This window comes from Xenopus laevis, chromosome 1S, assembly GCF_017654675.1.
Source record: "Xenopus laevis strain J_2021 chromosome 1S, Xenopus_laevis_v10.1, whole genome shotgun sequence".
NCBI lineage: Eukaryota > Metazoa > Chordata > Amphibia > Anura > Pipidae > Xenopus > Xenopus laevis.
In genome coordinates, this window is record NC_054372.1 from 133,822,839 (window position 1) to 133,850,516 (window position 27,678).

A 27,678-nucleotide genomic window follows, 5' to 3' on the forward strand; every position below is an offset into this window, starting at 1 on the left:
TTTATTTCTTAAATCACCCACATGTTCCAAAATGAGTTTTCTGAATTATTTTTTGTTTATTAATCCAACACTTTGTCATACATCTTAAAAAGTAGTAAAACATTATACATCATTGTGTACAAGACATTGCATTTTTTTTTTTAGCCCCTGGCAAAACAACTGAAAGATATGATGGTTTAGAGCAGTGCTGTCCAACTTCTATGTTACCGAGGGCCGGAATTTTTCTAATCTACATGGTGGAGGGCCGATAATGGAAGTCAGTGTTAGCCACTCCCTGTTTTTAGACCACACCCACTTTAAACCACACCCATGTTACCGCAAGACCATGTCCACATTAATAGCACACCAAAAACCCAAATGGTTGGTGCTCACTGCAGGGATCAGGGCCAGTACTAGGGGTAGGCAGAGTAGGTGGCTGTCTAGGGCGCCATCATTGAGGGGTGCACTTTTAAGGGGATTTTTTTTTGTTTTTTGATTTTTTTCAAGCGTTTATTTAATAATTTATTTCAGTAATCATGGTCACCCAGTTGGGTGGAATCCATCTCCTTCACCTTCTCCCTCTTGCCGGCATGTAATAGCTCCTTCTGTTCGGTGCGACGTGCGTATGTGTCAGTGATGTCACTGATATGTTGGGTGACAGAGAGCTGGTGGCCTGCTTGGTGTGGCTCACGCTTGCTGCACTCAGCCTTGCACAGTGTCACTGAACTGAAGACATTCTTTCTATTACTGTAATGTGTGAAGCTTCATGCTGGCACATCAGGTACAGATTTGGGGGCAATATGATGTGATCAGATTTATTTTTGGCTGCTGCTGGCACAGGTAAAGATTGGGGGCAATATGATGGATGGCTGCTGGCACAGGTATGGTGGGTTTATTATGGATGGCTACTGGGCTTGCTGGTACAGGTACAGGGGGCAGTAATATAAATGAAAAAATAGTAATGCAGGACAGGGGGGCACTGTTTGAAGCTCTTGCCTAGGGTGCCGAACTAACTTGTGCCTGCCCTGGCAAGGATGTCACTCATATGTGAAAAAAAGCTAAGTCATATTAAGACATACCCTTAAATCCATATGCCTCCTCCTCCCCTGTGTATAACACAGTACCCCAGCATATGATTAAACACTGTAGGGGCCACTAACAATAATTCTCAAATGCTAACAAACCCCCAGAACAAATACCAAAGTATGACACACACAGGGAGCATAGGGAAGACAGAACAGAGCAGGAGACAGAAATCAGGACAAGTCTAAAATGTACTACATACAGTGACACAGTGCTGGTGCCCCATTAGCATTTTGTATAAAGTGTGAACAGGTGAACAATGTGGGCAGTTTCAGTCTGGGTCTGAGGTGTGAACAGTACAGGGTTTTTGGATGTGAACAATAGAGGTGTCACAAATTTGAACAATACAGGGGATTATAGTGTGAATTTGAGGTTTAAACAATGCAGGGACCAGTCAATCTCTGTAGTGATACCTTTTAAATTTTATACATGGTAACCAGACAAAGCAGGCACACTTTGATGTGGAGGGACAAATAAGGGGGGGTCACGGGCCGCCCAGTTGGACAGCCCTGGTTTAGAGAAAGAAGAGAGGAAAGGGAGAAATGAAGGAGAGAAAGCTAAAGGGAGGAGGAGGAGGAGGAGGGAGGAGCAGTGATATAAGGTTGCAGGAAGATACACAACATTCCTCATGCATTACCTTTATACAAACATTTTAGAGATAGTACATTAACCTGTTACTTTAGGATTTATATTCAGATTGGGCAGTAGTTCCTTATATATACAGTATAATCTAGCACGTTTTCTGAATTTTCTCCGGGTTTTGCCCACATAGATTTTGCCACATGTACAGTTCATCACATACATTACTCCCTCTGTTTTGCAGTTAATGCACTGTGCTATGCTGTCGTTTGTAATATCCATTCTGCCCATTATACGTGTAGTTTTTGTACAAAAGGGCAGGCTAGGCAGTTTCCACATCTGCAGCACCCTTTGGTCCTATTCATTAACCAAGTAGATTTCATGGGAGTGCTGAAGTGACTGTTGATCCCTGAGGTTCCTACTTCTCCTGAATGTAATCAATGGTCTATCCCCTAGTATCTGTTTTAAGTCTTTGTCCTGTTCTAGTATATACCAATGTTTGGACAGAATCTGTGTGATCTCCTTATGTTCTCTGCTAAAGTCTGCAATTAATCTTATCTCTTTATTGTCCCTTCGTTCATTGGGGACTTCTGTTACTTTGTTATAAGGAGTGAGTTCCTATCACTGGCTAGTGCTTTTTATTATCTTCAATGAATTGTGGCTATATCCTCAGCCTAAATCACTCATATTTTTTGGCTTCCAATTTGAAATCCTCAAGGGTGGAAGAACCACAAGGGTGTGTGGGAGAGATCAAGCCTGCACCTTTGTTGGGCACCTGGGACTGCCTGCACAGCCAAGGAATCTGGACTTTTTGCCTGAAACCCGACCACTTTGCAGGTATTCCGCGGGTACCTGAACCGGTGTAGGACTCTAGTTAGGACTTTTTACTTGGTGACTCCAGACTATTCACTTTTTGTTCTCTAACCTTTTTTTTTGATGCTTGCATGTTTAGGATCATTGTCTTGCTGCATGACCCACTGTCTCTTGATATTCGGTTCCTGGACATCCGTCTTGACATTTTCCTTTAGAATTTTCTGATATGGTTCAGAATTCATTGTTCAGTAAATGATGGCAAGCAAAACAGATGGGATAAGGTTTTTACACTGGAATGCAGTGGCTTGTCTTTCTCCAAATGCAACGCTCCTCGTTTAAGCAAAAACAGTTCTATTTTGGCTTCAGCCATCATTCATGTGATTTTTTTTAGCAAACTGTAGACTCAACAATATTTTTGGGGGAGATCAGTGGCTTTTTCCTTGCTACCCTGCCATACACACCATTGCTGTTCAGTGTTCTCCTGTTTGTGGGCTCATGAACATCAACATTCGGCAGGCAGTGTGAGACAGACCTTCAGTTGCTTAGAAGTTACCCTGGGTTCCTTTGTACTCTCTTGGACAATTAGACACCTAACAGTTGGAGTTTTCTTTGATGGGCAACCACTTCTGAGTAGGGTAACAATGATTCCTAACTCTTTAGAGATAGTTTTGTAACCAGTGCCGGCCCAGGCCGGCCAGACGCCCTAGGCAACCTGGCCATTTGCTCCACCTCTCATGCGCGAATAGCCAATCGCACAGTCCTCAGCTGGAAACAGCCAGCATGAGAGTGGAGAGAAGGGGACCGGACTAGGGGTTGGAGGCAGAGAAGGTATGTGCCTGCCGACCCCCAGGCATGTTCCTCTGCAGCCTACCCCTAGTTCCAGCCCTGCCTGTAACTTTTTCCAGCTTTATGGACACCAACACGGAGGACCTCAGACACCTCCTTTGAGCTATGAGACACATCCACTAATGTGAGATTTGGCTTTGCTGGATCCCCCCCCTTTTTTTTTTTTTAATTAAACAGGGTCTCTCACTTACTCCTTCTAGAAATCCCATTGACTGAAAACACCTGATTTCACCTTCAAATTATATATTAATCCTAAGGATTCATTTATTTTTGCCACATGTAGACTTGTTATTGGATAATTTTTTCAATAAATACATGACCAAAGATAATAATATTTTGTTTAACTAGGTTTTATTCATCAACTTTTAGGACTTGCTTGGAAATCAGATGACATTTTAGGTCACATTCACACAAATATATAAAAACATTTAAAGGGTACATCTATGCAAAACCTTGGACAATCAAATGACAGGATTTGCATTTGGTTTTTTGTTCAAATTCACATGTCAATAGCATTGTATTTTTTTTTTGTTTTAAGGCTATATTTTTGTGATGCCATGCACCAAAATGGTAGACCTTTAAAACAATGTTGTTGACACATTCTCTTCACAAATATATATTTTTAACCTTGCAGGACAGTTCTTTGGGTGTTCAGCTCAGGGGCATAACTAGAGGAAGCAGACCCTGTGGCTGCCAGGGGCCCTGTTTCCTTACTATTAAATCATGAATGTTTTATGAATTTTGTGCTCACCCTTTTCCCACAAAAAGCGACTTGGACTCTTTTTGTTTTAGATTTCTCTTTTTATTTAAAACCATAATGAAAACAAGACACATAACTGAAGCCACCCCTTCAGTTCTAAAACCTCAAGAGCGTAAACATGGACAGAAAAATGATATATATAATATATAAAATATACATATAAAAATACTGCAGTTTTTTTTGTTTTGTTTTTTTAAATTCAGCAGTGCAAACTGAATTAGTCAGAACAACTTCAAGGCAGCTCCTCTAAATAACTCCCCTTCTCTATTGTAGTATCACTGTTTGGAAGACATTGCCCATGGCAAGTCATGAAGCGTGTCATAGTCCAAACACAAACAAAATGGCATAAAGGACCAAAAGTATAGCCAAAGGAAAATATTTATCGTTCTTATACATAAAAACAGTATTGGTGTATTAAACATAATGCATTTTTCCAGCAAAAAATCTCCTTTTGAACAAATTAAAATAGAATTTCTTGAATAGTTTTGAAAATACTATTCCCAGTTGAAGCAGACTGAATCACAAAGCACTATCCCTTAATTAGCTTACATTAAAGAAGGGAAGCAGCAGTTTTGCATATCACGTTAGAAGTGAATGGAGACGTATTTTGATGCCCCTTGTCCCCAGCGCAAAGATAAATGGTAGCACTGAATAATGACCTCCTCTAATTGTGAAGCATTGCTTGAGAATCCTTATGTCCTTGGGGAGGCTACAGCTGTCTGGAGCACCCTGCTGACGTCTTAGAGTTCTTCAAAGAAAGCCACTCTGCACTGTGTGCTTTGTAGTGTGAGCTGAGAAAAACACAAAAAGACTAAAGTAAGGCTGGCAATATAAATATAAATTCCATTTCTCCCTTTGTACGTTGCAATTAATGCTCTTCTGAAATGGTTATCTACTAGGAATGCCTTTAGTTAGATATTGGCTTATCAGTTTTACTCTCTGTATCCCTCTACAGCACTGCATTACAGAAAATATGCTGCAAACAATGTGCTAGCAGACACCTTCTCTTCAGTGTGTAGCTATACATAATGGGATATTATGTTAAAGGAATTTTTCAGTAGAAAAATAAAAAATGGGTAAATAAATAGGCTGTGCAAAATAAAATTTTTCTAATATAGTTAGTTAGCCAAAAATGTAATGTATAAAGGCTGGAGTGACTCGATGTTTAACACAATAGCCACAGCACTGCTTCCTGCTTTGCAGTCTCTTAGTATCCACTGATTGGTTACCAGGCAGTAACCAATCATTGACATGAGGGGGGGGCACATGGGTCATAAATGTTGCTTTTAAATCTGTGCCGAATGCTGAGGACCAATTGGAAACTCACTGAACAGTTATGTCTCATGTGGCCCCCCTTCAAGTCACTGACTTGAGTTAGAGAGCTGAAAAACAGGAATTAGTGTTCTGGCTATTATGTTAGACATCCAGTCACTCCAGCCTTTATACATTACATTTAACTAACTATATTAGAAAAAAAAATTTTATTTTGCACAGCCTATTTACCCAGTTTTTGTTTTTACACTGACCTGTTCCTTTAAGTACAGGAGTGAGTCCATGCCAGACAGTAATTCACTTCATACTCCAGCAACTGCAGCTTATGTATTACATATGGCAGTTCAGCCCTGCACGCCATACGAGTGTGACATGCACATGGTAGACTATAAAAAGTCTGACACTATATTTGGGAGCAAGGAATGCAATAGGACCTCACCAAAATGCAAGCTAACCTTACAAGTGGGGCTTGCCTATTTGCAACTCCACATGAATAATGCAACCAATTCACGTCATGCAGAAATAGGGTACCGACAAGCAACAGTAATGCTTTCAGAGAGCTGATGATATCATCTCCCCGACTGGGTCATCTCCCTGATGATGCATAACAATTGTACAGGATATTCTGTTAAGAATAAAAGATAGCGACTTTATATAACAATGGTTCTACTGTTCGGAATATGGTTTTCTTAAGTATTACTGCTGGATTTGTGCAACACATTTTTTATTTACAGGATCTTTATCACGAGGAAACATGCGAGAGATTTTTAGTGGAGTTCTAACAGGCAACGGGCACACAGACAAGAAACTCGGCTAAGTTTCCGCTCTGATGCATATAGCAAGCAGAGCACTGCAAGCAGGGAGGGGGATTCCCTAGGGGCTCCTCTGGCTGCCCCCATTCTCTCTGCCGACTAACTTAGCTCTCGCATCCAATTAAGGGTGATGCGGGGCGGCTGGCTTCCCTTGGAAAACAGAACACCTCATGTGTGAGAATCTGGGGGTGGCAGGAGGAGAGACACAGTTGTGGGAGAAAGGAAACCCCTGTGAGTGCTGGGAGGGGGAATTCATCAGATTTTTAGATCATCACTTATCTCTTGACAATCAGATGCAAATAGCCATATTATTAAGGGGTTTGCTGCAATTAGTTCCAAATTCAGTAAATTACAGTTAAGACTGCAGGGAATATTGAACCTAGACTAATTAACACTTCCTTTATATTAGTATAACACAAACACAAAAAAAGTAATGAAGAGCAAAAAAAAAAAAAAAAACAGTCCCTAAAAGCAAACCATTAAAAATGTATGGGGGGGGAGATATTATTAAGTACTGGCATTTGGAAATGAGCCTTGGTATATACTGTATTTACTCTAACAAACCCAGGTTGTTTGGCAGAAGAGCAGACTAAGATCACACCCCAATACCTAACTGGACTTCAGCAGTATTACAACATACTCCATAACTGACATTTAGATAGGATACCCATGGACATTGGGGTGACTAGTGGACCAGAACAGGATTAGATATGTACCATATTTATATATATTTTTATTTATTTATGAAGCACTACATGTATACACAATGCTGCATATGAAATGAGATAACCCTAAAAGAGCATTCCCTTTCAGTGGGTCACAGAAGAAGAGTTCAAGTTCATGCCAAGAACACTAAAATGCGTTTAAACCAAGCACAACACTAGACAGAAACGGGGGTACAAAAAGTATCTTACTTTACACTTTACCGTAACCATTTGATCAAAGGGATGAAATAAGTGGGCTCAGCACAAATTTGGCATGCAAGTACAGAACAACACAGCCACCCACAGAATTGTACTGATCTTGACAGAATGATTGGAAAATATATCTAAGATATTTTAGAGGCTTGCACCATAAAAATCCCTGCATTATAACCATTGCTGGTTCCTAAATCACTTTTAGAGAATCTCATTACTGCAGAGCAATTGAAAACCCTGCTGTAATTTACATTGGGATATCACCATCAAGTCAGCAGGAGCAAATGACATGAATAGCAAAAAATTTATAAAGGAAGTAAAGGACTTTTTACCAAGTAATCCAAATTGACTTAAAAACATAGTAACCGAATTATACAGCCCTGGCCCTTGTATATTAAAACTTGAGGTGTGACTGTGCAGACTCCTATTTAAGAGCTTTCGCCTATATGCAACACATATAAGAGAGACAACCTAATTTTGTTGTTATGGATGGGTTATGCTCACATACACACAAAAATTAGTGTTACATGGACAGTGTTAGTGGTACACATACACACTCACAATACCTGGCACACACTATGGATCACGCTCAGATGCAGACAGCTCTCCTTGCCTAACAGGAGAAAAGAAAAAGCCAGAAAATGTGAACACAATCAATTGAAAGGAAAATGAGTATCAGACCTCTGACTTATGTACAATGGCTGCAAATAGACAACGCTCTTTGGGGTTGTTTGTAGTAATCACACACCCACGCACAAATGCCCCACCTCATCACACATTATTGTTCATTATAGCGCACGCACGCACATTTTATTACACACACACACTTATTGTACTGCAACTTTTCCACATCATGGATTTCTTTACTCAACTGCATATGTACAAATGCGCTATTATAATAATATATCACGTTACTGTAAATCTGTTTAGCTGCTTCCTTCTCTATCTGTGCACACATTTTTGCATTCAAAGCACATTCAAATTGCCTTGTGCATCAGTGCTCCCACTGTATTCACACTCACCTTTTTAATTGTGTTCTGTTTGCTGCCTGCATTCTCATGCATAATATCCATGGCACTCTCTCTTTCCTTCAGTTTTAAGGACTCGATTTCTGTCTTGAGCTCATTCAGCTGTACCTGTAGGTGGCGACTCTTCTCCATGTACTCAACCCTGAAAAAAACACAAGGAAGGGTCAGAGAGTCCTTACATATGTCACATTATCCTGTGCAGTTTGCCCCACAGATCTGAAATAGGGAATCAATGCGGAGGGACAGAAACTAAAAGATCCCATACCCTAAATAACTGAAAGAAAAGCTAAACAACCCTTTTGAGAATAGTTGGGGAATGAAGCATGTCTATTGAAAAAAGGGTATCCTAATGCATGATTCTTAGACAAATGTACATTAACGAAGCCAATAAAACTACATACTCAGCATTGTTAAAGGAGAAGGAAAGCTACGGAGGCATTTTATAGTCAATAGATTAGCCGCAATAGTGCAAGCTAGAATGCTATATTTATTCTGTAGAATGTTTTACCATACCTGAGTAAAAGCTCTAGAAACTCTCTGGGGGTCATTTATAAAGTTCGCGCAGCGCATATTTTTCGCAAATGGTTGTATTGCGCATGTTTTTTGCTGAGCGCTAATATATTGCACTGCTCTGCCCGTCTTTCCGGTTTTTGCGAATTCGCAGTGTGAATAAGTTTTCGCAAATGGCGCGTAAATGAGACAGGAGTTTGCGCGAGCGCACCCAATGTGCGAGGTTGTTGTGCGCGAAAATAGTGTTAAATTCGCAGTTTGCAAAACTGTTTTGCGAATATTTTATCTGTCACCAAAGTTGTGGCGTAATTGAGTCGCAGAGTGTGCGCATAAAGATTCGCAATTTGCGAATTGTGACATATTTATAAAGCCCCCTTAGACATTCGCATTGTGAATAAAAAATTCGCAATTCTGTATGCACCCTCTTATTCAGCTTTATAAATATAACCATGCGCAGGGCAAATATATTCACTTTGCGAACCAATCTGCCCTGCGCGAACTTTATAAATGACCCCCTCTGTTTGTTTAGGATAGGAGCTGCAGTATTAACATGGTGTGACATCACTTCCTGCCTGAGTCTCTCCCTGCTTTGGGCTCAGATTACAGAAGAGAAGGGGGGGGGGGTGGAAGAGGAGCAAACTGAGCATGCTCTTGCCCAGGGCATTGAGGTTTAAGATGAAGGCAGGAAGTCTGATACAGAAGCCCATGTGTACACAATAGAAGGAAAGAAATGCAGTGTTTCTTTTGACAGGGGACTCAGAGCAGCACTACTTTGGGGGTTTACTGGTATATTTAGATGGACCTTTCTGATAAGGCTTACTTAATTTTAACCTTTCCCTCCCCTTTAACTGCCAAAAACATTATTTAGATTCTGAAAATAAAACATTGCTTTTTCTTGCGGTTTTCTGATATTGATAGACCTAAACCAGAAACCTTAAAGTGTGCTTGTTTACCAGCATGATAGGCAGGGAACTACATAGTCAAGGGTCAGTGAAAGCTAAAATGTATACAGTGTGACAGTACTACGAAGTCACAGGGGACAAATGAAAGAGAAATAGTCCTAATGACCATGCACAGTCACTGAAAACCTTAATTCATAACAGGTAGGAATAAATCATAGTTCACCGACATATTTACAGATCCATGTAGAAAAACACAAAAGTTTAGTCAGGGTAAAAGTTAAACAGGTAAGCACTTATTAGTGTTTAGCTTACACTATAATGTGACTATAATCATGTGAAAATCGATGTAACTGGTATGGAGGATGCAAAGAAAAACATCATGGTAGCAAATCCTATTATATTGAGGGAAGAGAGAGTGATTCTGTTTAGTGTATTTGTGAGGCTTTAGAAGTGCTGTGGCAATAGCAGCAGTGCTTTCCGCAACCAGCCAATCTAGACAATGTATTCTTTCTTCTGCCTTGTTACTTTTTATCTTGCACAATTCCAGTATTCCCTATAAATACATAATTACAATAGGACTAATTCATCTGGTTATGTTGTTACAATAAGAGGCCTATTAATCAAAAAGAAAATGTTTCCAGTACAGAATGGAGATTTCCAAATATAAAATATCTACTAAAGTTCTGAATCTTAATGCCATCTTCAAAAGGCTACAGTTTTTAGCAAAATAATGCTGTTGGGGGAAATTCCAAATCAGCTCTTTTAAATAAAAAGATCTGTGTAAATGTCACACAGCTTCTCTCTCTCTATGGTTAAAGGTTTCAATCTTCATGTATGCATGTATTTAAAGGAGAAGGAAAGCTATAGAGGCATTTTATTGCCAATAGATTAGCTGCAATAGTGCAAGCTAGAATGCTATATTCTGTAGATTGTTTTACAATACCGGAGTAAAAAGCTCTAGAAACTCTCTGTTTGTTTAGTATAGCAACTGCAGTATTAGCTTGTTTGACATCACTTCCTACCCTAGTCTCTGCCCGCTCACTTATAGCTCTGGGCTCAGATTATAGCAGAGAAAGGAGGGGAAGAGGAGCAAACTGAGCATGCTCACGCCCGGGGCAAGGATGTTTAAGCTGAAGGCAGGAAGTCTGATACAGAAGCCCAAGTGTACACAATAGAGGGAAGGAAAGAAGCACTACTTTGAGGGTTTACTGGTATATTTAGGTTGACCTTTCTGATAAGGCTTACTTAGTTCTAACCTTTTCTTCTCCTTTAATACTACAATGGATATCTGTAATAAAGTGTATTAAACAATATATTAGGTGTGAAACACAAGGACCCCCTTTATGTGTTTTACTGTTATTTTTCACTATAACAATTTCTGTTCACACGTAACAGGGACCGAACAATTAATGGAACATCTATGTGGGCCTGCAACATGGATAATAAGTTATGTTTTATGATGGTTCTGTAGGATGATATTCAGTTTTTTCCAGTGACTGAGCTTTAATTTTTTTTTGCCCATCTAGTGAAACATTAGAATGTAGCATATATAAACCATATTGTACTAGACACTGCTCCCCCATCCCTTTGCTCACTTCTCCTTTTCAATTTCCATGGATAGACGCTTCATGTCCGTGTCCTTGAAATCATAGGGTAGGCTATCATTGAGCATGCTGAAACTTGGCACATCTGTGGGTGGCACAGTGCTGCTGCTGCTGGTCCCTGCTGCTTGCTGTGGAATGACATAGATTCGTTTTATTAATTCCATGCAAATTCTTGAAAGAACATTAATTGCAAAGTTCATGTCTGACATAAGATATAGCAAAAAATAAAGTGTCCTTGTTTTATACCTGGGCTGGATTTCTAAAACATCCTTTGTGCTCAATACTAGAGGGCCTACATTCCTTACAATGTACAATATAGTAGTTATAACGTAATGAAAGATGCAAACTATTTAAAGTAAATATCTTCCAACTTGCAAGCCGAGGAAAATATAAAAAAAAAAAAACACTTGTTGGTTTGTATTTGATTTACAAAAAAAAACCCTTTATCAAATATGCAAGGAAAGGATCCCCTCCTACAACATAGCAATTTGTGATCTACTCGGCCAAACCACTGCCTCAGAGGGCTTGAAGTAGGCTTTCAGGTAAAGATTGCATCTTTGGTGTTATTAACTTCTGAAATACTTTTCAGACGTTTAGCTATTAAAGGTTTATTAATCAACTGGAGTTCATGTAATGTCTCCTGTAGTGGGTCATCATAACAGAAAAACCCTGGATTATGCATTATGGCTAGCAGTATATAAAGCAAATTGGTAACCTGTAAAGGGTTAATCCAAAATCACAACAATGTAAAATTTGCATTGTTGACATTTATGTTACAGAATTTAATCAGCCAGCATCACCAAATAGTGATTGTTTAAAGGACAATATTAGATGATATACACCAATTTAGTAATTACATATATATAGTAATCAAAAGAGAATGCATTCCATCACCTCGGTAAAGTATGTGGCAGTTTCTTCAAACATATACATAGACAAACTGAGAATGTACAGTACATGTTTTAATATTAATGACATAGGTCCTTGACAGTGTTTCTTCATTACTGTGCTGTTGCTGTGTGTTTTCTTACACTACTGGGCCCAAAGCTGAGCACAATTAAAATATCTTGATATAGTCATAATTGTGGCCCGAGACCTGTCAGCAGAGGACTGCATCAATATATATATTTTTTTTAACTTGTCTGACCTCACTAAATTACCATTTAGTTTGTTTTAATGGAATAACAACCATTCGTAGGCACTGAAATAGCACATCACCACCACACATTCCCTAAATAAAATACGGTGCATGAAATCTATCTAATGCGATATGAAATAAATGGTAATTTGCTCCCTCAGTGTGTGGAAGGAATATTGTCACCCTTGCTGAGATTGCAAATTGAAGCGTTGCTGAATAAAGTGTCAACTCAAAAACCACATATAATAAAAAATGAAAACCAATTGCAAATTGTGTCAGAATATCACTCTCTACGTCATACTAAACGTTAATTTAAAGATGAACAACCCCTTTAAGAAATACATTTAAATTGTTATGCACTAAAGCAAAAGTGCCCATACTTTACTAACGCAAGGTCTACTTTAAGTGACGTTGTGCCAATATGATCTACATCCATAAAAGCATTGTTAGCATTCTGTTCCATGGAAAATATTACTTAAATATTGATATGAGAAAATGTAAATTGCTATATTTAACAAATAACTATTTCTTACGCAACCTTAATGTAATAAATATCTGAATGAAAAGCATGAGACAGGAGGGTGATTTAGACAAGCTGTTTGTTGGCAGTGTCTTAAGATCTACTGATCACCAGCTAAATGTCTACTGGTAGATCCTGATCTACCTTTTGGGCACCACTGCACTAAAGACTGAAACAGCTCCTACCCACTGAATGCCTAGGATGGTAACAAATACAAACTACATGAACCAGAATCTTTACGTTATAAAGAATGAAAACGAATGAAGCAAGTTTATAAGGCGAACAAGGGATACTGTTGTCTTCAAAACATCCCTTTGAAACAGGGGTGCTGCTACCATAAGGTGAGTTGAGAAACAGACTGTAGTAGCACTGAAGTTACCAGAGGAGTCAAAAATGCTACTCCTGGTAATTTTAAATCAAAATTTGGCTCTTTTAGTGCAGGGTCGCATCTGAAAGTCCCCCTCAGATGGCCAGGGGCTAGAGTGCTGCATCGGGTTGGGTACTCGCAGAATACCGGCAAAGTGTTCGGGTTTCAGGTAAAAAAAGTGCCCGATTCCTTGGCCGCGCGGGCAATCTGCGGGTAACCCAGCTGGGTACCCAACAAAGGTGCGGGTGTAATCCCTCCTGCCCTCCCTTGTGGTTCTTCTACTATTTTAATTTTTTTTGGGGGGGGGGGGGAAGATTCAGCACCAGAGTGACGTCACTTCCAGGCAAATGGGACATCACTTCCAGTTTGACAACATGCGGGTCAAATTGCTGGTTTAAAAAAAATGGACTCTACCAGGGGCTGCAAATTGACCCTTATTTGAAATACTGTACTTCAGTTGCTTTTTTTATGGGTTACTAATTCATGCAGGGCAATTTTAGGGCTCATACTCGCAAATAATCGCCAAATGCAGATGGAACGCTACATGCTGTGTTCAACCTGTGTTTGGCCCTCACTTGCATCATCTTGAGGATAGCACCACTGCAAAGAATTGCCCGCGTCTGGGTCAGCCCAAAATGCTTGCCTGTTAGAGTACTTAAAACAGGATTTTTATACTCACCGTTAAATCTGTTTCTCTGTAGTCGAAAGGGGGACACAGGGAACGATGGGGTTAAGCTCCATCCTCCATGAGGCAGGACACTTGAATTAAGGGGCTTGCCAGGTAAGGCTTAACCCCACACACTGTATACTGACTTCAGTTTGTTCCAAAGACGCCAACAGAAACTATATAACTTAAAACAGGCAGAACTGTAAACCAAGGAATTTATTCAGAAGACCAAAAGCGGTCTGTAGCTCATCACTGGGCGGGAAGCACTGTGTCCCCTTTCGACTGCAGAGAAACAGAAATCCTGTTTTCTCGGTCGTCTTTATGGGGGCACAGGAAACGATGGGGACTTACCAAAGCAGTCCCAAACAGCAGGGTGGGTGCGACCTAGGACCGGTGCTGCTTATTTATTTTAATATTGATTGCAACACCTTTCATCCGAGAGGCCTCGGTCGAGGAAAAGGTGTCGACCTTGTAAAATTTGGTAAAGGTATGAACAGACGACCAGGTAGCCGCCTTGCAGATCTGCAGTTACGCCATGCCCAGGAGGCTCCCACCGCTCTAGTGGAATGTGCCCGGATCCCTTCAGGTGGCACTCTTCAGTATGCAGTATAAGTTTGCTTGATTGTCTCTCTAATCCAGCGAGCAATGGAAGTCTTTGACGCGGGTTGGCCTCTTCGAGGTCCAGAAGGGATGACAAACAAGGACTGTGAAGTTCTGAACACTTTAGAACGTTTTATGTACCATCGTAGCGCTTGGACTACATCCAGGCTATGAAGATGGCGTTCTTTGTTGTTCTTAGGCTCCGGGCACAGGGAAGGAACTATGATCTCCTGATTCACATGGAATTCTGAGACGACCTTTGGTAGAAAATTCGGCACTGTGCGCAGTACAGCCTTGTCTCTGTGAAAATTTAGGTATGGAGACTCACAAGACAGAGCGCTGAGCTCAGATACTCTTCTGGTAGAAGATATTGCCATTAAAAAGACTACTTTCCAGGTCATCCATGTGTCTGAAATTGAACCCAGCGGTTCGAAAGGAGGATCGAGTAAGGCTTCCAGCACTACATTGAGATCCCAACCAGCCGTAAGAGGTCGGTATGGAGGGGCTATGTGAGCGACTCCCTGAAGAAAGGTGCGTATTGTGTCTTAATTCGCCAACCGACTTTGAAATAGAATAGAAAGAGCAGATACTTGAACTTTTAGAGAACTGAGTTTAAGGCCTAATTGTAGGCCTTGTTGGAGAAATGATAGGAGTCGTGGAATGTTGAGTTCTATGAATGGAAAACCTGAATCATTGCACCACTTGAAGAGTAAGAGTGCCAAACTATATGATAAGACTTGGATGATGATGGTTTTCGAGCTTTGAGCATTGTGGAAACAACTTCTTCTGTTAATCTTCGATACCGCCAGATGGATGCTTCAACAGGCATCCCATCAAAGCGAAAAGACCCGGGTTGTGATGAACTATTAGTCCTTGCTGTAGAAGGTCTGGTCTGCATTCCCGCCAACTATCACTGTGATTCTGGACTGTTTGACCTTTTGGAGCACACGTGGCAGCATTGGAAGTGAAGGGAAGACATATGCCAATTTGAACTGCCAGCACCGCTAAGGGGTCTCGGTAGCATGCAAAGAATGTTGGAACTTTGTGATTTATTCTGGACACCATGAGGTCTATGCTTGGCCTTCCCCAGTTTGATACGATCTGATCGAACGCCTCTGGGTGAAGTTCCTACTCCCCTGACTTGAGGTGGTTTCTGCTGAGGAAGTCCGCCTTTGTATCGATCACACCCAAAATGTGAATGGCCAACAGCTTGACAGAGTTGTGTTCTGCCCAATGTAAGATCTCTTTGGCTTCTGCCAGCGCTCTTTGACTCAAGAGTTCCTCCCTGTCTGTTGATGAAGGCCACTGTGGTGACATGGTCTCTTTGGATGCGCACTGACTGTTGCTGATGTAAGTGACTCCACTGGCTGAGTGCTAACTTAACTGCTCATTCTAGAATGTTGATAGGTAGTCTGGACTCCACGGGAGACCAACGACCCTGTGCAGAATTGTTCGCCCATGTTGCTCCCCAGCCCTGAAGACTGGCATCTGTGGTGATCACCTTCCATTCTGGTGTCGCCCAGGACTGTCCGAGTGCGAAGTTCTTCGAGACCAGCCACCACTGGAGAGCCTCTCTCGTTGCTGGTGTCAAACGGAGCGGTCATATCAACGAGCCCCCTTTCCAGGTGGAAAGGATACTGGTCTGAAGGGGACAAAGATGGATTTGTGCAAATGGGATTGCTTCGATGGCCGATAACATTGTTCCCAGCACTTGCATTGCCCTGTGGACCGTGGTCATCTGACTGGATAGTAGTGACTGTACTTGTTCCCTGATTTTGGTCTGCTTGTCCCAGGGTAGACTTACAGTCTCTGTAAGGGTATTGAATTCCAGACCCAGGAATGTCATCTAATAGTCTGGAATCAGGTTGGATTTCGACCAGTTGATGGTCCAGCCAAAGTTCTGGAGGAGTGAAATTGCTTTGTGGAGATCCTTCTTGGCCTACTCTTGTGATCCGGCCTTCAAGAGTAGGTCGCCCAGATAGGGTGTCACAGAAATTCCTTGTAATCACAGAGTGGCCGCCGTTACTGCCATTAGCTTGGTAAATACCCTGGGGGCTAATGATAGGCCGAAGGGTAGAGCTACAAACTGGTAATGCCTGTTCATGAAGGCAAAGCGGAGGTAGTGATGGTGAGGGGGCCATATTGGCACGTGGAGATAAGCGTCCTTGATGTCCAGGGGCATCATTAGCTGGCCTTGTTCCATGCCACGTATCACTGACCGCAGTGTCTCCATCTTGAAGCACACTGGTCGAATGTTTTTGTTCATTCGTTTGAGGTCGAGTACTGGTCTGACGGTGCCATCCTTCTTTGGGACTGTAAAGAGGTTCGAGTAAAAAACGGAAAATCTCTCCGGCTGTGGCACTGGTGTGATCACTCTAGATTGCTCCATTTTTTCTATGCACTCTAAAAAGGCTTTTTCTTTTGTGGGATTGGAGGGCAACCTGGACATGATAAATCTCCTTGGTGATTTGCGGCTATATCAAGATGGTAAACCTCCGACACCATCTCTTTGACCCAGGCATCTGAAGATTGATGGATCCATTCCTCCCGGAATCGTAGTTTTTTCCCTCCGATCCAATCTAACAATTACGGATGGAGTGCCCCATCATGTGGACGTGGGCCTGTCAGCTGATGGCTTGTTGTGGGTTTTGTTGCTTTTCGATGGAGGGCGGTTTTTGTCATTCGTTTTGGAGCGAAAATTTGATCTTTGTGGTGGGCTGCCCCGCCATGAGAACCTGCTACGAAAAAACTTCCCCCGTCTGTTGGCGTTGGCCTGTGGGAGAAAGGTGCTTTTCCCACATGTTGCTTGAGAGATAATCTTTTCAAGTTCCTCACCGAATAACCGTTGGCCTTTGAACGGGAGTGAGGTTAAGGATTTCTTAGAGCTAAGATCCGCCAACCAATTTTTAAGCAACAGCGTTCTTCGAGTTGCTACAGATAGAGCAGAATTACGTGAGGTAAGTTGAGATGTGTCTAAGGAGGTGTCACAGAGATAGCTTGATGCCTCTACGATAGCTTGCGCAGAAGATAGTAGCTCTGTTCGAGGGACACCCTCCTGTATGTCCATGATCAGCGACTCGGTCCAAGCCTGAATGGCTCGACACTCATGCTGAGCCTAGGCAAGGTCGAAGTGTAGATCCCGCAGAGGAATAAAATTGCTCTCAAGAACCCTTCTAATCTTCTGTCTGAGGGGTTCTTAAAATGCCGCTGCGTCAGTGACTGGCAGTGAGGTGGATTTAGAGAGTCTGGACACCGGAGCGTCAACCGACGGGGGATTTGACCATTTATCGACCATCTCTTTAGGCAAGGGATAAGACTGAATTTCTTTGTTGCTTGAAATTTCCGTTCAGGAGAGTCCCACTCCTCTTGAATAATAAGTAGCTGTTCATGCTCTGGAAAAAATACTGCAGTCTTATGCTGTCTCTTATGCTTCCCCTTGCTTCTTTGTCTTTGGTGACACGTTTAGGACCTCAAGTAACCTTTTTATGATGCCTTCCACATCATGTAGGGTGTCCTCCCTAGCCTCACTCTGCTCTTGTTCCTCATCCTCAGAGGATGCATCAGATGAAGGAATTTCCCCCTCTGAATGAGACGATACTTGTTCAGATACTGACTCCTCAGTGCCTGAGCGACAGAGTTCCCTTTATCATCCTCTAAGCGCCTTCGCTTAGTGCTGGACTTGTGTTCAAACTTAGCTAATGCTTTACCTAGGTTATCTGCAATGGCCGGCAGGCCCTGTAGTGAGGCCAGATACTGTGATAATTGGACTGCCCAGAGAGGGGGTGGTTCTGCTGATGGCCCCTGTCCCCTTGCTTCTTTTCGGTCCTGAGAAGTACCTTGTACTGTGTCCTCAGCATGTGTCTCTGGGTTGGCCGCCGAGTCATATGCTGCGCCCTGCCCCATGGAGCAGGTTCTACAAAGCGACTCGCCCTGTGTCCCCTGAAATTTATGCTGGCACTTTGTGCACGCAAAATACTTCACCTGTGCTGTGGGGACTTTCCCCCCCTCCCTGGTGAATAAATCCCCCAGGCCTACCTTCTGCCATTCTGTATAGAGTGGTGAGGAAGCCAAACCTGTGCACCTCTTAAGAAGCTCCATGCCCTGGTGCTTTACTAGAGAGTGCGGGTAATCCAAAATGGCCACTGAAACGCATATGCGTTCCGCTCGGCACATGAGAAAAACAGCAGAGAGGCCCAGAAATGCGCAGTGCGTTTCACTTTCCCTCGGCTTCCAGACCTTCTGCACCACCACCCGACAGCCAGCAAGTGGTGCTCTTTTTGTGCAGGGGCCTGTGCAGGGAGGCTAGCGGTTGTTGGGCGACAGAGGGGTATGACATGCCTTAAAACCCAGTGACAATAGGGAATACTGCAGACATATGGGGCATATGAATTAAAATGCCACTTAACCCCCCCCCTCACACTGGCCAGACCCTCTGTACTAGACCATAGGACAGGTAGACGTCTGGGTGGTCGTTATAGCTACCAAGCCAGAATTTGACCCCGGTGGAATTCACCTTGTAGGGGGGCTAACCACATAAAAGACAGGTAATCCTGCTTTTGGTTTCACTCCTGGTGTCAGTCTATTAGCCGACCGTAGATTCCTCTAAGAGGTAGTGTCCATCCTCCCGATAGCAGGATACTTGAAAAACTGAAGTCAGTATACTGTACAGTGTTAAGCCTAACCTGGAATGCCCCTTAATTACTTCAAGTGTCCTGCCTCCTGGAGGATGGAGCTTAACCTCATCGTTCCCTGTGTCCCCCTAAAGAGGACAGAGAAATATAATATAAATAAATATATCTACAAGATATAAAGCAACAGATTTCACAGACAAGCGGTGTAATGCCAGTCATGTCAATGCTGAACTTTTTCCTCCATCACAGAAATACCATGTATGATATAGCCATAAAACTGCCTTGCTGAACATGGTCATGTAGTTAAGTAAACAATGGGTTTTCGACAGGATTTGAGACCACGGTTGTCTGACTGCAAAAAAAGATAGACTGCATAAATCAGGGGAGAATCGATTGCTCATATTACAAGACCATATCCAAAAGTATCTGAACTGGGGGTGAAAAGGCCAGAACCCCACCAAATTGCCTTGCCAAGTGAAATGTTCATCTGTTGCTGCACCTTCTTGGCAGGTGAATGAGGAAGTGAAAGGGGCTGCTATGGCTCTCTTCTTGTCAGATCCACTCGTTCAGGCCCATATATAGCACTTACCCACCTGACATGAATAAGCATGTACAATGGTTTGTAAATTCACTGAATATTGCAACTAGACCAAATGGAGGCCAAATGGAAATACACCAAAAAATTTAAAGAAAGTAAGACAGATTGCAAGTTCTCGCTAAACTCTAAAAGCAGAAGTTGTTCTGAAGTACCTGGCATCAATTAACTACTCTGCCTTTATAAGTCAAATTTACTTACATAGAAACACTGGATAATAACCACATAAATGTAAATAACTGTCATTTAGCCAGCTCACTCACCATATAAGAGGTTTTACTAGATATCTCCAGAAGCTTTTGCTTGGCTCGACGCTCTGAATCCCGAGACTCTTGTAGGTCTTGCTTCAGTTGCTCAGCTTCTTTAACTCTAAACATTACACAATACAGAATTAAACCAGTGTAGATAACTTGGTGGAAAAGAAACATATACAGAGGCTAATTTATCAAAACTGCCCACATTTGCTCCTAGGCCATATCACATGGCAAACAATCAAAGTTTTGTGTCTATTCTTCTATCTGCAGCTGAACTAATCAATAATTAATTGCTATGGGTTACTGCCCATGTACAGATTTGCTCAGTGCTGATAAATGAGACCCACAGATGCAAATTTACTTTTGCCAGCTGTTATACACAGCTTTATTAAAGCTGCTCCATGTTTGGTCTTTGCTAAGGAAGACAATTAAGATTACCAGTATACTATCCCACCCCTTTGTTGTTACCGTTTTGACAGCAGATTATTATGTTCATAACAAGTCCAGTTCATTAAACTCATGTCAAACTGCCCCTTTAAGCAATGCTTTGTTTATACAGCCATCTGTTGGTCTAGTAAGTATTTTTCATCACACAAACTTAAGCTGGCCATAAACGCAAAGACCCGATCGTACGAATACTCAATTCGTACGATTTAGGGCCATGTGTTGAGTGTCCCGACATTTGTCGTGCCATCCCGATCGGTCATTCAGTAGATCAGACAGGTTAAAAGATTTCTGTCGGCTGCCGATAATATCTCTGCATGTATTGCCGATAGTACAATTTTCAGTGGGAGGCTGTCACCAGCTTTGTCGGACATAACTTTCGTATGATTGCTGTCAGGGGCAGAACATCGGCTGATCTGTTCTTTTATTACTTTATTTGATCTGAATGGTTAGTGGCAGGTTGGGAGGTGGGGGAAGTCCAATCACTCTAGGATTCGAACGGTCGGATCTTTGCATCTATGGCCAGCTTCAGTAAGCATAGGTCCTCAAAAACAGCCGGGGACAAGAACTGACTTGTAACCTGCATGTGCCCAGCTTTTGCTAAATTAGAACTACAACTGCATACTGGGTTTGCCCATCAGAGAGAAATACATCACTGTGTTTAAAAAAAAAAAAATGCAAGAAATATTATATTAAAAGGAATGAAAGAAAGTCATTGTCAAATGAAAACGCTTACCTCCGTTCGGATTCCTCTGCCATCTTTAATGCCAGCATTTCTGTCTCCAGGACCTTTTGCTCCATTAACCGTTTTTCCTCCTCGTTGCGAATGGCAGTGACTTTAATTCTTTGCATTTCTTGTTCAGCCTCTGCAGCTTTCTGGGCCAGTAGTTTGGCCTCCTCTTCTGTGATCTGAGCTTTTTCTGCCAGTAGGTCTGCAGTCTCCTCTGACCGCATCTAGGGAGAACAGCAATTCAGATCTGTATATAAGCAATCCCAGATATACAAGGCCTCAGACAGCAGCAGAGCAATTGCTAATAATAGCCTTCTTTCTCCAAAGAGTTTGGCCACTGACTTCTTACATTTTTAGTTAGAAGCTTATTCATGTATTGGTAAGACTATTACTAAATCATCATTAAATATCAGTAGCCAACGAGTTTCAGGGCCCTCCAGACAAATCTTACCAATGCATCATTGGCCATTTGAGCCTCGTCTTTCAGCTGCAGCAGCCTTCTTTCTAACTCATCCCGTGTTCGCTCAGCCTCTTCCCTTAGCTGTTTTTCCCGTGCCAGTCGTTGGCGTTCCATCTAGGGATATGGAAGCAGTTAAAGAGACACAAGTGAATACGAGGCATAACAAGGACATTGTTTAACAGGTTTCAACAATCCTTAAGAGTATAAACCTGTCTTTAAAAGCTTAAGAGCACAGCTGTGCCATTAAAATACATCAAAAAATAAAAATAGAAAAAACTTGTCTCAGCAACCACACCCATTACAGAACAAACCATAATGATTTTCAATATGCTTTGTGATATGTAGACATTCTTAAATTCATTTTAAAACACCAGCAGGCCCATGTCAGCCACTTGTTTTTCTTGACCTTGAGCATATGTGGTTTATAACTCTATTATACTGCTGTACTAAAATGAATTAAACATGCAGGTAAAAATGATTTGTCTCAGATATAGAGCTTTACAACAATTTATTAACCAAATATTCTATTCCTGTAATGCACGAGTCTAAATAGTGTGTAGTTTATAAATATTCGGAAATGGAGAAAAATAATCACAGAAGGAAGCACTTTACAGTGTTGGTGTTTAATAATTAAAACATATTCTTGAACCTGTACGAACACTGACCCCTTGTGGCTCATTGTTGCAGTAAAACATATGATTAAAGGGGAACTCCGGGTTCCAAAACAAAATTTGATATAGAGGCCCACATATCACAGAACCCCCTAATATACCCATCACAATTACAAGTTTCTTTAAAAAGTATAAATAAATGCCATTTTCTATGCTGAAATCCAACTGTTTAAATGTTCTTCTCTTTCTGAATCACTTGAAATCCTGGCAGGGAAGGAGGGACTAAACACTGATGTTACAAATTGTAACAACTACTCCACAGCTTACAATCAGAATGCAGAAACTACATAACCCACAATGCATTGCACTGTTCCTTATTGAAATCACGTGTGCAGAGAATTGTGGGGTTTGGAGGATGCAGGCTAAGGACAGATGGCTGCTGATACAAAGTAACAGTAGTCAGTCAGCTCAGCTAAGAAGTCAGGCAGATCAGCAGGAGAGCAGGGGGCAAGGCTTAGGGAACTGTTCCAAATCCTTAAAAATCATGAAAAGTCTGCATATTTCTTAATTGATGTATATTGCAAAGTTGTTTGAAATTATGTTTACTTTTCATTCGTTATGTTTTTGTGGAGTTCCCCTTTATCATATGACATGATTAAGCTTGACTATAATACAAATAAGTCATTAAGAGGATACAAATCAATGACTTAGGTCATGTGTGTTAGAATGTTAACACACACTCATGGCAATGGCATTAATAACATTCTTGTCTGTCTGCAACAGCATTTTACATTGCTTGTCATTCTGGGACTGAATAATTGTAGAGCAATGTAAATGTAGCCTGTAAAGGACACACACGGCCAGTCTTCCTTTCTGGAATTTCATACTACTGACCACCATGAAAGTGATTTAAACGCAAAAAGTGGGCCAAAAAATAAGCCACTGAACTGCAGGGCCCACATCAGGCCCCATCTGGACCATTTAGTGGGATCTCCTGACCATTGTCGCACCTTAAAAGGATTAGGGTTCATCAACTGCTGCCACCCAAGCTCTAAAACTTTTAAATCAAGCTCAAACCATAAAGTAGTATGAAATGCAAAAAAATAAAATAAAAATTAGACTTAGCAGATTGCCTTTACCATACAAAAACAATCCAAATCCAATACCTCTTCATTAACAGTGGTGTGTGTGTGTGTATGTATATGAATCAGATCTACCATATTAGTTAATTATTTATAATGCATTAAGTTCATTGTGGTTAGAAATGCACTATTCTGTGCATTCTGCGGCCTACAGATAATGCAAATATGTAGATAGTACAATTGTTGCACCCAATAAGAAAAATGCACACATAAACACAAAAACTGCCCTATGTAGCAGTACAGATATCTGTGTCATTGTTTTAATGGAATTCCTCTGTCTTCAGTCTAAAACCACACAAATGTAGCTAATCTATTTATGAAATTGTATTTTTTTCAAATATATGGTGTAAACAAAAGTTACATTGGATTTTTTACTGGGAATAACAGAATATGGTTCAGATATTGTACAACTATAACATGTAGGCTTTTACCCTATGTTTGTGCTTAACATAAAAATGATCCTTAGGGGGCCATATCATATTCTTCCATAAAGTAAAAAAAAATAAAATCAGCTCCCACACCCTTTACAGCGTTTAGAGAAAATCAGAATGCTGTAAAAGTGAGATGTTATCCAGTCAACTATGTAAGGAGGACTCTGGAGGCAACAAAACCAGGTGGTAGAATAAATAAGGCTGCAGTAAGGCTTGACCTACTTGCCACGGAAAGCAAATATGGAGTTCTTCCAGCAAAACAGACACTGAACAAGAAGTAGAAGCAGCTGTCCACAACAAAACAAACAATAAAGGAGGTGCTGGTGGCAGGAAAAAATGCAGAAGAAGGTCTGCCAAGCCACAATAAAGAGAGAAACCAATAAAATAAAAATGTAAGTTATTAAACATGATGTAAGGAAATTGCAGGACAGAATCAGGGAATTAGAAGCAAATTTGAATAGAGTGGAGGTGCTAACTGCATAAATCTGGAATATCTGAAGTAAAAGATGAATAGGCAGATGGTTTAAGAAATTAGGTCAAATAACCAAGCCTTGCAATTAATACAATCAATTCTGTACTTCTGTAAGTATGACCCCTGTCTGTGCCTATCTGTCTACAGACCTTCCACCAATAGAAGGTGAATTTTCAAATCAAACCAATACATTTTGTTGCCCACCCACCCTCCTCCCCCAGTCCTACCCGTCCCGCTGGGCAAATGCCCCTAACTTGTTACTTACCCTTCTGCGCAGGTCCAGTCCAGGGAGTTCACCAACGACATCTTCTTCCACGCGATCTTCTTCCTGCTTTGACCGGCGCATGCGCAGTAGGATCATGTTGCCGGTACGATCTACTGCGCATGCGCGTGACTTTTGGCGCATGCGCAGTAGATCCGTACTGGCGAAAATGATCCTACTGCGCATGCGCCAAAACGCCGTTCACAGCAGGAAGAAGATCGCGTGGAAGAAGATGTCGTCGGTGAACTCCCTGGACTGGACCTGCGCAGAAGGGTAAGTAACAAGTTAGGGGCATTTGCCCAGCCTGACGGGTAGGCCAGGGGGGAGGAGGGAGGTTGGGCAACAAACGGGAGGGGGGGGGGGTTTGCGCCGACTAGGTTTCCTTCCTCTTTAAGAACAGCAAGATAGGAGGTTTCTATCACTACCTGGAAACACAAAGAATTCTCCATGCTCGATTTTTTTAACTATCCTTCTGAGCTTCCAGGTAGCAAAATGGGGCAGTCAAGTCTCACCTGTTTCCTTGCTTTCTCCTCCCGAGCTTGAGCCTTCATCTGTTGTACTTCTAAAGAGTCTGCCTTCCTCCTACGCATGAATAAATCATGGTTCCCAATGCAGAGTTGCAGGATCTGTGTGCAAAGAGCAGTAATTAAGATAACCATTAAACAGAAATACTGCTGCTACGGGAATTTACAAAGACATTTCAATCTGTGAAAATGCTGAGGTAATTTACACTGCATTGAAGAATGAATTATCTTTATTTCTTATACAGCAACATCTGGCTTGTTTACACAAAGCTGCAGGTTTCTGGATATGTATGGCATACCTGGTGCCCTGGTGCACAAATGTTCCACTATACTACAAAGTTTTCCTTATGTTTGCAAACAAATGATTTTAATTGGGTATTCTTGCATGGCTATTAAGCCAAATGTTTTTTAGTATAATTTGTTTTAATTTAACAATTTAATGCATTTTTAATATATAGCGCACCAGGTAACTATTGTCAAGACATAAGGAACCACACATTTACCATAAACTGCTGGCTTAATGAGTTTTAGGTCAGTATCGGCACATGTACAGCCAGCTTTATTAAAACCTGGTCACTGTAAAGTGATATTATTAAAGGAACAGTTAAACCAAAAAATGAAAGCACTTGTAAAACTGGTGCATTTGCATCAAAACCAAAACTAAAGTTTATTTATTTATAGCTCAAAACAGTCAGCGGCCAATTCAGTTAGCGCAGTATAGCCTGGTAGATTATTTAGTGCAGGGCACTACAAAAGGACTTATATCCAAACTATACTCTGGGTTACACACAACACTCTTAAACAAACTGTTGGAAGCACTTAAGGGAAAATGGGAGAGAGAAACTGGGCCTTGGAGGAGGAAGAGTGGCAATATTTGCTGGCTTCCCCACTATCGGTTTCTGTTAAATATAGGGACAGAATGATACAACTTTACCTTGTACATAGAGCATACTACTATCCTGCCAAATTACACCATATTTTTCCAGCATCTTCTTCGGAATGCCCTAGGTGTCCTGTTCAATATGCCTCTCTCAGTCATATGGTGCGGGACTGCACAGCTTTAACCCTTTACTGGGCCGAAGTTCTTGACACATTAGATACCATCTTGGAAGCACAATTGCCAAAAACGGCGAGTGCATGTCTCTTCGGTGTTGGTATTAATGACACATTCACCTTTTTACAGGGTACCTTTATTAAGAAGTGCTTGTTTTTGGCTAAAAAAATTATTACAAGGAAGTGTAAGGATTCCTTACCCCCCCCCCCACATCAGCTCAGTGGATTCAGGATGTTAAAATGTGTGTACTCTTGAACGCATTGTATATCAAAACAGAGGTAGTAGTAAAAAATAACAGAAAATTTGGGATAAATGGCTGGAATGGATACAAGATTAAAGGGATTGATAATATAGTTTTACATAGGAAGGGGTACATTCTACTTGGTGTAAAAAAGATTTTTACTTAAGACATGATTACTGTTGTTACTGCTGTATTTGTATTGTAGTTGTATTTGGTTACGGTATGATAACTTGTACAATCCATGTGTGATATGCTGGTTTATGTTGTACTGATTATTTTACTGTGATTTCAATAAGACACCTGAATTTAAAAAAAAATATAAAAAGTTTATTTAAGCTGTTGTACTGTTTGAGCTTTGATTACTGGTATATTCATAACAAGAAACGATATCCTCTGTCTGGAATATAAGCATTTTGCACCTAGTGGGCAACTTACCAGTTTGTTGACGCGTAGCTTGGAAGAATTAAATTTGAACACATCTATCTTCTTTTCAAGGGGTTTGATTGTGAACTGAAAGCACAGAAAATTTAGCTTTTTACTTTATTTTAAGGCTTCGGAGGTCATTGTTGTTCAGAAAATGGGTGGTCCATAATTCTAAAGTGCCTCAAATACTCATTGCTTTAAAAAATATGGTCAGTAAAACTAATGTTAGATTGCACTTGTACTGATTGGCTAAAATTGTAATGTTACCTAGAATGGCTTAAAAGCAACTAGAAAATAAACCACCTAGCCAGAAGCATAAAGGACATGTAAATCCTACATTTTTCTACCATGTTGTCACACCACCCCCCACCCCACTCAAATAGCATCATTTGTACTGCATATAAACCCTCTGCTTGTCAGCACCATCACATTTTCCTAAAACAAATAGCAGCTTTCACCTGGCGGTCATTTCCCCTCTGATACAACAGTGGCATGCAAATAACACATGTGCACTGTAAATCATGCAATGAAAAATGCATTCTTACACAGGCACAACTTACTTTGACAAAAAGTCCTGCTTGGATTGAGCACTGCAATGAGGTGAGTTGAAAAACTCATTTTCTATTTTGCTATTACTCAAGTATTTTGCTATTACTCAAGTTTTTAGACTAAATTATGAAGGGGTGTGTGAATACTATTAACCACATTTTACATACCAGTACAAGTTTTCTTTTATGAAGAGTAAATAAGCACCATCCTTGACCTTAAATATACGGATATCATGATTGCATGGTGAACATGGGGGTAGGTTGTTTTCTTTTGTGGGTATTTTAGAAAAATGGCTTGCATAATAAGAAGCGGCCAACTCACCTCTTTGTCACTGTAAGAGATGTTACGTATCTCATTCCATGGAAAAGAGGTTTTAGGAGTCAGTCTGTTTTCCAGGTCATAAATGTGAAGTCCTAGAGCATCCACACCAAGCAAGAGCTCAGTACCTTTCTTGTTCT

General features: G+C 41.1%; 1 protein-coding gene across 2 annotated transcripts in view; it reads right to left on the reverse strand.

Annotated features, from left to right (window-relative positions):
* Positions 1–3,634: 3,634 nt before the first annotated feature.
* Positions 3,635–27,678, reverse strand: part of nf2.S (neurofibromin 2 (merlin) S homeolog) — a 33,240-nt gene continuing 9,196 nt past the window's right edge. The window contains 10 exon segments of one of the 2 annotated variants that reach the window (NM_001093488.1): positions 4,329–4,851; positions 7,628–7,674; positions 8,084–8,231; positions 11,097–11,233; positions 19,887–19,992; positions 21,058–21,275; positions 21,503–21,625; positions 24,942–25,055; positions 26,684–26,758; positions 27,542–27,676. In NM_001093488.1, the coding sequence (NP_001086957.1) occupies positions 7,651–7,674; positions 8,084–8,231; positions 11,097–11,233; positions 19,887–19,992; positions 21,058–21,275; positions 21,503–21,625; positions 24,942–25,055; positions 26,684–26,758; positions 27,542–27,676 (1,080 nt within the window). In that variant the 3' untranslated portion in view covers positions 4,329–4,851; positions 7,628–7,650. 2 annotated transcript variants of the gene reach the window in all.